At 43.2% G+C, this 12,757-nt stretch overlaps 1 protein-coding gene and 1 long non-coding RNA gene across 3 annotated transcripts; one reads left to right on the forward strand and one right to left on the reverse strand.

Moving 5' to 3' along the window:
- LOC311424705 lies at window positions 1-4,832 on the reverse strand. The gene is made up of 3 exons (XR_014686166.1): window positions 4,682-4,832; window positions 4,063-4,145; window positions 1-893 (listed from the first exon to the last, which is right to left on the reverse strand). It is a non-coding gene; the product is annotated as an uncharacterized lncRNA (long non-coding RNA).
- Window positions 4,833-8,279: 3,447 nt separating this feature from the next.
- LOC311442064 (trefoil factor 1-like) lies at window positions 8,280-12,757 on the forward strand. 2 transcript variants are annotated; one of them, XM_084530831.1, is made up of 5 exons: window positions 8,280-8,329; window positions 8,700-8,898; window positions 9,926-10,072; window positions 11,756-11,905; window positions 12,552-12,757. In XM_084530831.1, the coding sequence occupies exons 2-5, from the start codon at window positions 8,817-8,819 to the stop codon at window positions 12,557-12,559; spliced, it is 387 nt and encodes a 128-aa protein (XP_084386957.1). In that variant the 5' UTR covers window positions 8,280-8,329; window positions 8,700-8,816; the 3' UTR covers window positions 12,560-12,757. The 2 variants fall into 2 exon arrangements, with proteins under 2 accessions (XP_084386957.1, XP_084386956.1); XM_084530830.1 differs by lacking the exon at window positions 8,280-8,329 and having other exon boundaries at window positions 8,409-8,898.

Here is a 12,757-nt window from a genome sequence, read left to right on the forward strand (position 1 = left end):
TACAGTGATAGTAGCTACAATTTATTTCAGTTAGGACATGACTTGAGGATGGAGGAAACTCTAAGAGTATTTCAACCAATAACAAATGTACAGGTGTTGAGAAAAATGAGATCGCTCTGATCATAAAGAAAAAACTTTGTAGACAGCTGGATATGGTATCTCACTCAAATAAAAAACAATCTTTCCAGCTTCATAATGCATGGTCCAATTCTAAACAGGTTTCTTACATGATCTGACTTGGTGCTCATTTTCATAAGACTTCAGGAGCTGCACTCCTGAGCACAGAAATCAACACAAGCTTAGTCATTGAATCCATCAGGAGAGGGACCAAACTAACATCACACATTTTTCAATTAATTATGAAGTATACTCTCTCTCAGGAGTTCACTGCCTTCTCACATGATGTTGAAGCCCCATACTAGTGTAGATACAGTAACCAAAGATCCAAAGACCCTTCTTCTCCATCACTGCTTGTCATCTTCAGTCTTACGCACAGAGAATGAGAACTGTTTGCATCATGAGGGCTCATGTCATAGCCTTGTCATGTCCTAGAACAGTGGTGTCCAGCAGACCTGACTTATCATCCATCTTTCCAAGCCAAGGGGCTACCCAACACAGACCTCATGCTGCTGAGAGCTGGAGCCTGCACCATGTGTAGAAGGAAATGGCTCACAATGGAGCCCTATATGCCAACCTCCATGGTCACAACAAAAGGACAAGCATTTATGTCCAGCATACTCCCAGCCACTGGGTATTTGGGACTCCGAGGATTCATTCAGGTGTCACTTCATCTGCCATGGTGTTCTTCATCACTGCTGGAGCCCACCAAGATGCTCCTCTAGACCTGAGAGGAAGACTTTCATTGCTTCTCTAATGAGAGAGCAGATGGGAACCTGCAGCAACATATTACAAAAATACAGTAAAGAAAAAAGTTCTTATTAAGTTTGGTGGTTTTGCATTTATTTATTTATTTATCTAGCTTTGAGGGGAGGAAAATCTTTTTTCTTTTCCTTTCCTTTTTTTTTTTTTTTTTTTTTTCTTTTCTGACTTTTCCAAATCTTCACAGTTTACTTCATATGCTCACTCTCTTTAAAGCACTTAGAAGGAAAGTTTAAAAGAATTTTTATAGCTAGCTTTCTTCTTTCATTTGAATTTAAAAAATAATACTTATTTCTTTCATTATTTTGCTAACACTTTTGAAGAATTTTACTATATATAGAGAGAGTTTTCCCCTGAAGTGGTTCTCCCATCTATCCTCACATTCTCTTGCTAGCTTTAGAGTTTAATATTTCTCCCTCTATTTTTAACAATATGTAATTGGTACAGAAGAAACACTTTGCCCATTCACTGTTATCAATTAAAACAACAATAACTGAAAATTGCTAAAAGCAACAACTAGTCTCTCTGCCACCACAGTGGGGTCCTGTCGCTGTCCCCAGAGAGCAGAGCTCAGCGCCTGCCCCTCCGCTCCCCTCGTGAGGGAGCTGCAGGCCGCCATGAGGCCTCCCCTCAGCCTGCTCTGCTCGGGGCTGAGCAAACCAAGGGGCCTCAGCCGCTCCTCATACATCGTGCCCTCCAGACCCTTCACCATCTTTATAGATGATATATTTATGTTACCAGCTGCCATGATATTGATGCATGAATTATGCTAAAATTATGCAGTTTAGCCCATATTTATCAGCTGCCCCATGCAATTGCCCTCAGCACATTGGAGTTCAGAGCCACCAACCAGCCTTGGTGCCTCCCCATTCCCCATGAGAGGTGCCTGCTGGCTCATACCCCTCACTGGCTGCGATGTATTTCTCTGCACCTGCCAGCATCCCTCCCTCCCACCAGTAACTATGGGAGGAAACCAAGCCAGAAAAAACACCACCACCCCCTTCATGAGTGCTAGTTTTGGGCCTTTCTTCCAGTAATCACAACCAATATGCGGGGGTGGGTTTGCTTTGGGTTTGGGTGAGTTTCAGAAGCATCTGTGAAACTCCACCCATCACGGCATTTTCCATTCTCCAAACTAGGACATTTTTAACAGATTCAAAATTAAAACCAAACTAGATTCTCTTGATTAAAACCAAACTAGATTCTCTTGATTTTGAGCTCTAAACTTTCACCAGATGATTAAACTCATCAGTCCAGGAGAGTTCAAAAAGATGATCCTGAAAAATACCAAAAATCAGAAGAAGTAATGATAAAATCATGCAATTGGCCAGACTAAGCCAGGCTAAATCATCTTCTAGCCCCACACCTGTGCCAGGCATGGCCAGTCACAGGTGCTTACAGAAAAGCTTTAAGACGGAGTACAGAGCAATCCTTCTCCTGGTAGGTTCTCCCAGAACAATAGCCAGAGATTTAGTCTTCTGAAAGAGAGTTTATACCTCGACCACCATAAACAGAAAATGCCAATGGCTCTCTCCTCAGGGTACTCTTCTAGCCCTTTCATACCTCTAACCTTCTGCTTCTGGAGCAATGAATTCCAGTGTAGTCATACACTGCCTTCTTCTCATGTACACCTGCTGCCTCATCATTTCATTGACTGCCTTTCTTGTTTCAGTATTCTGAGAAGTGACGAGTAATATTAGCTGAAGTCCAGCCAGCCAGCATCCTGTCCTTAAAAGTAGCCAGAGTAGGTGCCATGGAAAGAGTTAAAGAGCAAGTCAAATGGGCAGTGACACTTTCCCAGATTACTCTTCCAAACTCCAGTGATTTGCAGCTTAGTCATTTTCTGAGATAGACCTGTTGCTCCAAATCCAATTCTCTTCTGTGAGTTCATCCAATTGCTTTCCAGACTCACATGAAGTTTTAGTATCCACAACATCCTGCAGGAGGGAGCTCCACAGCTGAACTACATCATACCCACACGCTCAGTGAAACACCATCTTCCTTCACTTGCTTTGAATGTGTCACTCAGGTGGTTAAACTTTTATATTAGGTGAGACAATGAGATAATGGTATTTTCTTCTGCTTCTTGTGACTTTTATACACCTTGTAGCCTGGAGATACCCAGTGTACATGGTCATCCCTGGTGCAAATGCTGTCCCACAGTGCCAGCTTTCCCTTCATCCGTGTCACAGGACCTTTTACAGGCTGGAGATGGAGGATAGGGCAAGGAGAAAGCAGATGTACTGCTTTACAAGATCGGTTATAAGAGGGTTTATAAGATGGAATATCAGTTTTCACCATGCTCTGTGCTATCCCTTCACTAATAACTGTTCACCTGTCATTTGATTTTCTCATGGTTGCTAAGCAGTAAGCTGGTGTTTTCATAAAACTCTCTCGTACTCTAAATGCTAATATCATGCACTGCACTCACTCATACCCAGATGATAACAACCAGCTCAGGCCTCATCATTTTGCTTGAAAAGGTAGGGTTGCTCCTTTCCCTGGCATGCACTGGGAAATCTTCACCTGCCATCTTATTCTGCAGTCATTCAGTTCCGCAAAATCCATCTGCACAACCAGTTCATATCTTTACCACCATGGAAGCACTGTGTTGTCAACAAATTTTACTCTCTCATCTTTTTTTCCAGATGATTTACAAGTTTGTTACACTGCAAAGATCTCAGCATAGCTCTGCAGGAGACTCCTCCTGATTTTTCTCGGCAGTGAAAACCATCCACTGACTTCCACCCCTTGCTTGTTACCTTCTTCTTTAGCCAGGAGAAAACTTCTCCTTCTGGCCTGTGACAGCATAGTTTCTAAGATCCTTACATTCTTCAAAATTTGTTTTCATAGCTCATTGCTCCCATGAGCCAGGGGGCTTCTCTCAGCATCTCTTCTAATAACACTTCCTCCTTTTTAACCTGGGGGCAACCAGTACTTCACAAGGGGATGCAGGTGTGGGCACAGTGGGGATGGCAGTGGTGTCAAAACTTGTTGTACTCAGTCCCTTTCCTAACAACATCTAAAACTTAATTGGCCTGCTTGATGCTTTGAATATTCAATTGGTGTATCCAAAGTGATGCAAAGATCTCTTTCTGAGTGACAAGAGCTAATTTACAGCCCATCTTTGTGTTTACATATAATTAGGTTATTTTTCCTCCATGCACTTTACTTTACACTTACCCACTCTGCCTTTCATTTGACATTTATCACTCAGTCACTCGGTCTTGTAAGAAATTTCTGCAACTCTTTAGTTACCTGCACTTCTGAAAAAATATGAAAAATAATTCTGAATCATCTGCATATTCATCACCACATTATTCACCAACATTTCCACATCATTTCTGAGTGCGTTGAACAACAAGAAACCTCTTCTCCCCCTTGTGATAACTGACCTTTTTCTCCTATCTTAGAAGAAGTTATTTGTTTACCTCTTTCTGATGTTACTTCCCTGTAGTCAGTCTTCTTCTGTTTTCTTTATCTGGCTTTGAAACAAACAGCCTTTTTTCTTCCAGTAGCTCCCTTTGTTCCATCACTTAACTATTCTGGGCCTACATGTAGGCATGAGGATATCCTTTTCATATATATATTTTTGGTGATAAGTACTTCTGTGTGTCTCATATTGTGTCTCTAAACAGCACCCCGCTGTTTGTGAGCATTTCACCCATCTTACTCACCCTTTAAGTTCCTTTTAATAAATTTCCCTGGCTTATATATTTCCATTATTAGAAGGTAATCGATCAAGATTCAGGCCTTTTTATTCTTCGAGGCATGTTAAAATGCAATACATCATGATCATTACCATAAAGAGTCCTATCAACAGCTACATCTTGAACCAGATCTTCCAGATTTCTCAGGCCCATTTCAGAAGTTTCTTCCCCTCTCTGGGTCATGGCAGTGAGGCTGTAGAAAAGAAATGAAGAAACGTGTCTTTCCCCATTGCTGGTTGCAGCCACTCTGTCCTTTTCTCCACAGGCTGGTCCTCACCTCATCTCAGGAGCAGTAAGTGTTTGCTGATGTTTTGATGCTCCCTCCAGAAAGTGAATGCAAGAAATATGTGAAAATTCAAAGCATTAGGAAAAATAATATGCTCAAATCTATATTTCTAATTTGGCATTGAGCTTTGCAGTTGCAAACAAATCTATTTGCAGTGTATTGGATGTTGAAATTCAGACTTTTAGATCTGACTAAACTCTGAGTTACATATTTGATTAAGGTCACATAATTATTTTTTTCTGTTTACATTGTGTATGGATGCTGACCACAAAAATGTGACAAAAGCCCTTCTCCAGCACTGCCTCTCATTTGTAAAACGATGTATTCTTCTTAACAATTCCCCTGAAATGTTTTTTACATACCAAGTTAAAGTTGGTTTGGACACCTAAGTTAATATATCTCATGGAGGTGTATTTATCTAAGCGATATGACTGAATGGCTCTCAATGCTTACTTTGAACCATTCGTTCCCAGGGTTAAGATGTAAGGTTTTCTCTATTTATTTTCTGAACCCGCAGTGTTATTTGGTAGATAGGCAAATAACAACCTGGACTGAGGGCTTTTGTGTGATCATTCCTCTTGCTAAAATATGTGGGAGGCTGACGGCCCTCTCCCTCATTTGTTCCAGAAATGCCAGGGTTTTCTCACTGCTCCCAGCATATGCATCAAAACAGCACAGAGGCCCGTCAGAGACCCTATTGTATCCCTTATCCTTACTGTTTCCTTTTATTTTATTATTTTATTTTATTTTATTTTATTTTATTTTATTTTATTTTATTTTATTTTATTTTATTTTATTTTATTTTATTTTATTTTATTTTATTTTTATTATTTTTCCTCTCCCCTTTACAGCTCAAGGCTTCTTCCTCCTTCTGTAGTTCTTTCTCCTGACCTGTGCAATTCAGGCTTTGGTCCCACTGAGGGTGAGCTTAGCAGACACAAAGCAGAGTGTAGTCATGTTCTCCTCCTGCAGGAATGTTTACCCAAATTTGGGTGTATGTGAGGGTCATGCAGCTCCTCTCTGTTTCCGTTTGCTCCTGACTTGGTGCCTTGCTCTGCTTTCCTTAGGGAAAAACACCTAGCCCTGCTCTGATGTCTGACATTTTTAAGCAACAGATGCGGGTTTCTCTGTGGCATGGCTTGCAAAATAAGTTGGACAGCGGTTGTGCAACTGGAGAGCAGCAAAGTCTTCAGCTGGACTCCAGGGGCTTGTATGTGTAAATATATGTTTAGATTTTTCCGAAGTCTCACCTGTACCTCCGCAGCTAGGTTTGGCTAGTTTGTTTTCCCAGCAGTGGCTTTTCTCAGCTCCCCTGTGAAGCCTGGCGTGGCTGACTGCTTCCAAAACAGGTCTCTCCCTGAAAGAGAAAGGGAAAACCCAGCCCCAGCCTGTGCCCAGCACAGGCGAGCAGCACCCACGCGCTGCCCACCTCCAAGCTGCAGCACAAGGTCTGCACAACAGCCTCCTGCTTGCTTTGTGGGAAACAAAGTTCTCGGGCATGTTTTACAGCAGACCTACATCTACACAAAGCCTGGTTAGTTCCCTCCCACACCCACTCAAAGCATTGACCTTTTAGCTTCAAAACCACAGGGATTTCCTACTTGAGCTAGAAAAGAAGCTCTGTGAGAGAAGCCAAGGGCACCAGCAGCTGTTGTGAAGCAAGGCAAACAGCAAGCCTCATGATAAGGAAGGAGAATATTGCTCATTCCTACGGTTTCCATAAACACTCCTAAAAAACAGAGTTGCAGTGAACAGCATGAAGCGCACTTTGCCTAGGTGGTGGTGTGAGACTAGCACTGCTCCTGGGTCCTCTCCTCTGCTGAGCATCCCTTGCACAGCTTGAAGGAGCAAAATCGCCGAAGACAACCCCCCAGAAATCCACGAACTGGAGTTTCCTTGTTGCTTCGCCTCTGACTTTTTACCTTTTATGGTTATTCATTTCAACAAATGTGAAAAACTTGAGATTTATTTTGTGGGCTAATGTACAGTGGTGTTGAGCGATGAGAGATATTTCATGTAGCACTCGTTCTAACCACAGAAGGAAATTCCCTTTAGGATCCCAAACTCCCTTTAGGATGAAAACCTAATTAGTGCTGTTGGTTGATGGGTTGAGGAGCTCTTCCAGCCCCCTTCGGGAGCTCAGCACAGAGTTACCGAAAGGTCTGGGTAGATGCCAGTCTCAGGGAAGGAAACACATTTGCAGAGAAACCCCAGATAATGTCCAAGGCTTTCCTATATAAACATATCAAAGATCTTAAAGTAATCCGCTGGCAGAAAGCGTGAAGCTTATTTCTTCCAGGGTGTTTGTTTTAAGATGCCAATCATGCAGCCTTTCCGCAGCGAGAACTTGGTGGAAGATTTGCCTTTGTGTGCGCGGTGGGATCGGGCCCAGGAGGTGACAGCTTGCAGATAAGGACTTAACTAATGTCCCGTAAGAGGCAGGAGGGACAGGTGTTATCAGCGGCTTGCCTGACTCATGCCGTGGGCTGATAATCTCCCGTGAGCTGCTGCAGCGGCACGAACACCGCACCGCTGCCTTGGAAAGGCAGTGTTGCAGCCCATCCCTCCTGGTACTTGATGAAGGATGGTGGAAAAGTCCCTCCTGACTTCCCTCGGGCCAGGCATCACCACTGACCTTTGGGAGTGCGGTCAGTGTTGTGTCCATGGAGAAAAATAGGTGAATTTTAGGTCTGATGCTCCCTCCTGGGGATAGAGGTGAGAGGCGTGAGGGCTGGCGCGTGGTTGTCTGCTGCCTGCAGCTTGGTACCTTGTGTGATGAAGCATACACAGTGTCTGATTTCTGAACAATGGCTTTCGGTGAGAAGTGCTATCACTATATTCAATAGGGATGGATGTAAATAAAGTATCAAATAAGTTAAACAGCAGGAAAATGAGCTCCGTTATTTTTTCCTTGTAGAGCCAAATCCCTCCTGTACGGTTCAGAATGCTTCTCAACAAATAAATTGCCTTCAAAACACAACCACAGAACTTTAAATTTCTTGCTTTGAACTGTGTTCAGGAAAGAGGCAGAAAACAAACTCATCTATAATTATCAAGGGCACGAAGATATAATTCTACCAAAGATCAAAAAAATGCATTCAATCCTTATCAAATGATGAGCAGGAAGAATTCCCTGGTGGCTAAGTCACAAACCCTTGAAACTGATAGTATATTTATGTTGTATCTAGGTTCACCTAGTTGGGACTGGTAAAGAGAAAAAAAAATATTCAGAAGAAAAGTTGTTCTTTAAAAAAGCAAGATTTCCATGAGGTAAATATCCTTGTGCAGGACAACTACTCCAAAATATTATGTGGGCTGCTCGCATCTGGCCCCTGAGCAACTACAAACCCCAGTGGGTCAGTGAGATCCCATATAAACTCTCCTTTTCTCTCCCAAGTCTGCCATACCTTGAAAGTGTCACACCTTCAGCTATCCTGCCTTACTTGGTTTCAAAGTAAGCGTAACTCAAACCTAAGGCCAGGGAAAATCTGTGTCAGAGAGGACACACTTGTAAGGAAAATATGTGTATTTATTTTTTAGTGGTGGCAACCATTTAAAGCCGCTCAGAGCTTTGAAATACTCTAATAACAATGAAATCAGCTCAGGCTGCCAGAGAGATGCAGTAATGTCCTATTAATAGATTATGGGATCACGTAATAGATATGTGATCTATGGGTACGTAATGGCTATGTGATCAATAGATCATGGGAGCCTAGAAATTTATCTCAGGGATATCAAAATATGCATGGCAACATTTCCTAATTAAACAGCAACAAAAAAAAGCCAACATCTGGGTGAAGCTTCACAGGGAACAATGTTATCAGATCTCTCCAGGCAAACATGAGGACCGTATAAAACGAGCTGCTCAAGGGAAGGCAGCACCTTTCTTCCAGCAACTTGCCCTGCCAGAACAGCCAGAGGCCTGAGGGCTCCCAGGAGCAATGGATCTGAAAGGGATCTGCATGCTCTCTGTCATCCTTGTTGTAGCCCTCATCGCCACGACAGAAGGGAAGACACCACCAAGTAAGTACATTTATCTCCTGTTGCTTTTGCAGGTATGTATGTGGGCTTGAACCTGCTGATTGTACTGGAAGCATGGGCATGTCTCCAGTTCGTGTATCAGACAGTGAATGTCTTGTTCTGACACTGTTCCCAAAGCTGGAGTCTTTTTAAAAAGTCTTTCAGAGAAATCTATGGCAGCAACAACAGCAAAAAAAAAAAGACCACAGGTGAACTCTTATGCTGGTGGCATAACCAGGAACCTGCCACAAAGGTAGAGAGACAGAAATGCTCAGGAGCTCGCTAGAACAAGATTGGGACTGGAACAGGAGCTAGCTCTGCCTAAGTATTCTTCTGACATCTATTTTATGCTACTTTTCTATGTGAATGCAATCTCAAAGAAGTCTATCTGCCTCCACAATAGAAGGCATTTAGACAACTGAAGAAGTAGAAAGCAAGTAGCTCAACAGCAGGCACCTAGGGACGTGCTGAGAATTTCTTGGTTGTGGATGACCATGTAGTAGGCTTAAAATATTAAAAGTATAACTGTGACTATTCTCACATAACCCTATGATTTTATAGTTAACTGAAGGTAAAGCAAAGATTTTGCATTTTTACACCTGTCTTATGTCCACAGGACCCTTTACTCATTCTTTCTTCACATGACATGGGCAAACAAACAAACATTTACTAGCATAACATCTAAACCTGTGTTTTGTACCGTTTGATGTGGTCTATTTGAAGTCCACAGCCTCCTGCTGTGCCGGGCTGGGTTGACTGCAGGTGAGACCACAAGATATTTACTGGGTGAAGTACAGACCTTACTGTAAGGGAGTTTCACCCCAACCATAATGGGGCCAGCATTTCCCCTGCCATCTTTTACCATAAGCAGATCTTAAAACAGACAATGTCTGGTCTTAGCAAGTGACAGAAAGTGTACACTTGCAAGATGGACGGAGTACACTGCTTTCAGTAACTTCCTCATAAATGCACCTCCACTAACAAATGTGCAAACTGACAGCCAGTAACTTAGGATTTCTGTCGTCAACAGCAAAATGCCAGTGTAAAATAGCCCCCAGGGAGCGGAAGAACTGTGGTCACCCAGGAATCTCAGCAGCGGACTGCAGGAAAGCTGGGTGCTGCTTCAACGCCTCAGTCCCTGGCGTCCCCTGGTGCTTCACCGCTAAACCAAAGAAAGGTAATATCTCCACCAGGAACACCGATTTACCTAGTGTTTGCTTATATGGAAATGTGGACAACCAGGGAGTAGCTCTGCTTTGCTCTTAGGCCAATGAAGTGGGCACAAACCTCTGTTAGAAGACCTCTGGTAAGAAAGTACAAAGTCAAATCCTGCTTGTCCATCGGGCTTGTAACTCGTCCTCTCTGCACAAGATATTTCTTTTTCCTTCAGGCTTCTAGTTCTCAAATAGTCCTGATTATTTAAAAACATTTCACTGCCAGTTGTGGTCTTGTTGATCAGTGGAACGTGGGATCTTCTGCACTTACTTAAATGGGTTTTCTGCATGGCTGACAAGGACTTTAGCACTGCATGTTGAAGAGATCATGAAGAGTCACGAAGAGTCCAGATAAGTCCATCTGTGGTTGTTTAACACCACAGGAATCCCGTAACTTGTAGGTTTTTCCTCTTTTTTTTTTTTTTTTTTTTTTTTTTCCCCTAGATTTTTTTTGATACTTGCTACTCCCTTCTTTTTCTGTGTGTTTCCCAGTATAATTCCACTGGGTGTTTTTTTTTTTCCTCTCCTGTTTTCGCTCGCAGTCTTCATCCAATGAAATCTCCAACATATCCCAGGGCGGATCTTTTTTTTTTTTTTTTTTTTTTTTTTTTTTTTTTTATTAGATTCTTCCTTCTAAAGACCCCTTGGAAAATCCAAACAAATTCTTCCATTTTTTGCCCTTGTGTTCTCAGAGAGGGTTGGAGCTGCTCACCCAAGTCCTTCAAGGACCGGGTGCATATTTTATGTAACTATTGAACATGAGCTATACTCATAGTGCCAACCCCTTCTTAGGAGAACCTTGGCAGTTGCACAATCAGCCCTGGGAACATGAAACGAGGGGAAGCGGGGTTACAAAGGCAAAGTTAGCAAATAAAGTAAGTTGATACAAATCAAGATCAGTCAACAAGGCTTCGAATTGTTGGAGGACAAAAAGTGATTTTGCCTTTGAACGCTGTTTGCATTTCATGAAAATCTTGAAAAAGAAATGGCTGCATCTTGAAGTGTCATTTTCACAGAGTTGATTTTCAGAGCAGAACCCTCCCAGGAGAGGAAAACTTAATTATTTAGGCTGTGTGGTGAAACCACTAAAAACAAGGTTTTAATGCTGTGGAAGGGGACTCTTAACATAGATTCCCCACAGCTGCAGTTCCTATCTGTTGGCTGCATCCCCACAAAGGTTCCCTCTGTACCTTTGATTTTAATTTTATGGATGAGCAGTGATTTCTCCTAAATGACTTACCTCCCCTCCACAACTGAAGCTGCCATGCAAAGGTGGGCTACGGCCATCTAAAGATTGGGCACAGATAAAGACAGGGACAGCCCCGGAGCTGAGGCCAGCGTCCGTGGTACCACCATGGGAGACAGGTTTAGATGCTGCCTGCCAGGCACTTTTAGGGGTGAATTTTGGCCCCTCTAGACCCTCTGGTGTGGCAGCAATTCCTCATCTGTTGGCATTTAGTTTTGCCTAGCAGGTATGGCAAGGGCTTGGGTGGTATTGCCGCCTGAAATCAGTGTGGAGAAGGTCACCGTGGCTGTTGCGCTCACTCACGGGCCACACTTGCCTTCCATTTGTGAATTCTGCCCCCAGGTATGTGGAGCATGAAGTAACGCAGCCTTCTTCCTTCCTTCCTTTTTGCTTTCTGCAGTTAAGAAAGTCTGTCCTGCCGACCCTCGGATCCGAGTGAACTGCGGCTACCCTGGCATCACAGCCAAGGAGTGCACAAGTAGGAAGTGCTGCTTCCGGGCACACCCCGCTGGTGTCCCCTGGTGCTTCTACCACCGCACGGTCGAGGAAGGTAACATCTCGCATGAGACATTGCCTGTGTGTCCCCACAGATGCCCTGCAGCTCCAAAGCAGGACAAGCTCTCCTTTCCTTCCCAGTGGGGGTTCAGAGTGCCCAGGGCATGAGCGGGAAGAGGTGGTTAAACCCAAAGAAGACCAGCTTCTTGCACAGAGGGGTGGTGTCCATGGACCACCAGAGCCAGGGACTTGTAGGCAACGGGGCTCTGGTGTGAGCACAAGTCCTCAGCTAACACCAGGGAAAAGGTGTAGCTACCAAACCCACATCTACGTTATCACAGGAGGCAAAAGGCTTCACTTAGAAATGCGGAAAGCACCTTACAGAAATTTCTGATCCCTTCCTTCCATTTCTGTAACTGGTCTTGCAGCACACCTAGTGTAGGTAACAAATACCCCTGGCTGTTCCCAACACACCCCATGGTCTATTTTGCATCTGGAACAATTCCCCATAATTCAGTTTTATTGAATCATAGCTAGGAAACACATGTAAGGATGGGTGGGAGAGTAATTACTAAAATCTGACATCTGGATGCACACAACCTTTTTAATGTCCTTCATCTAGGCAAACGCTTCCTTGCATCTTTTCAAATTTGTGGAAGAAACAAATCGCTTAATCTGTTTCTCCTACTTTTTCTCCCCAGCTTGTTAAAGCAGAAACTTCCATCAAGAGCCTACTCAGCTGGGAAATTACAGCCAGACGTCCCAGACCAAACTTCATCATCTGTAACAACAACAGTTTTTATGTCACTTTTTTCTCCTTTCTGAAGAAAATTTTTCCATGGCTTTTATTCTATCAGTAGGGTAGTACCACACAGTTTTTCAATGTAATAAAGGAACCAAGACACAA

Source organism: Aythya ferina (assembly GCF_964211825.1).
Source record: "Aythya ferina genome assembly, chromosome: 1".
Taxonomy (NCBI): domain Eukaryota; kingdom Metazoa; phylum Chordata; class Aves; order Anseriformes; family Anatidae; genus Aythya; species Aythya ferina.

Coding starts and splice junctions, on each gene's coding strand:
- LOC311442064 (XM_084530831.1), top strand. CDS start 8,817: ATGGATCTGAAAGGGATCTGCATGCTCTCTGTCATCCTTGTTGTAGCC. Junction 8,899..9,925: donor AGAAGGGAAGACACCACCAA/GTAAGTACATTT, acceptor TGTCGTCAACAG/CAAAATGCCAGTGTAAAATA. Junction 10,073..11,755: donor CACCGCTAAACCAAAGAAAG/GTAATATCTCCA, acceptor TGCTTTCTGCAG/TTAAGAAAGTCTGTCCTGCC.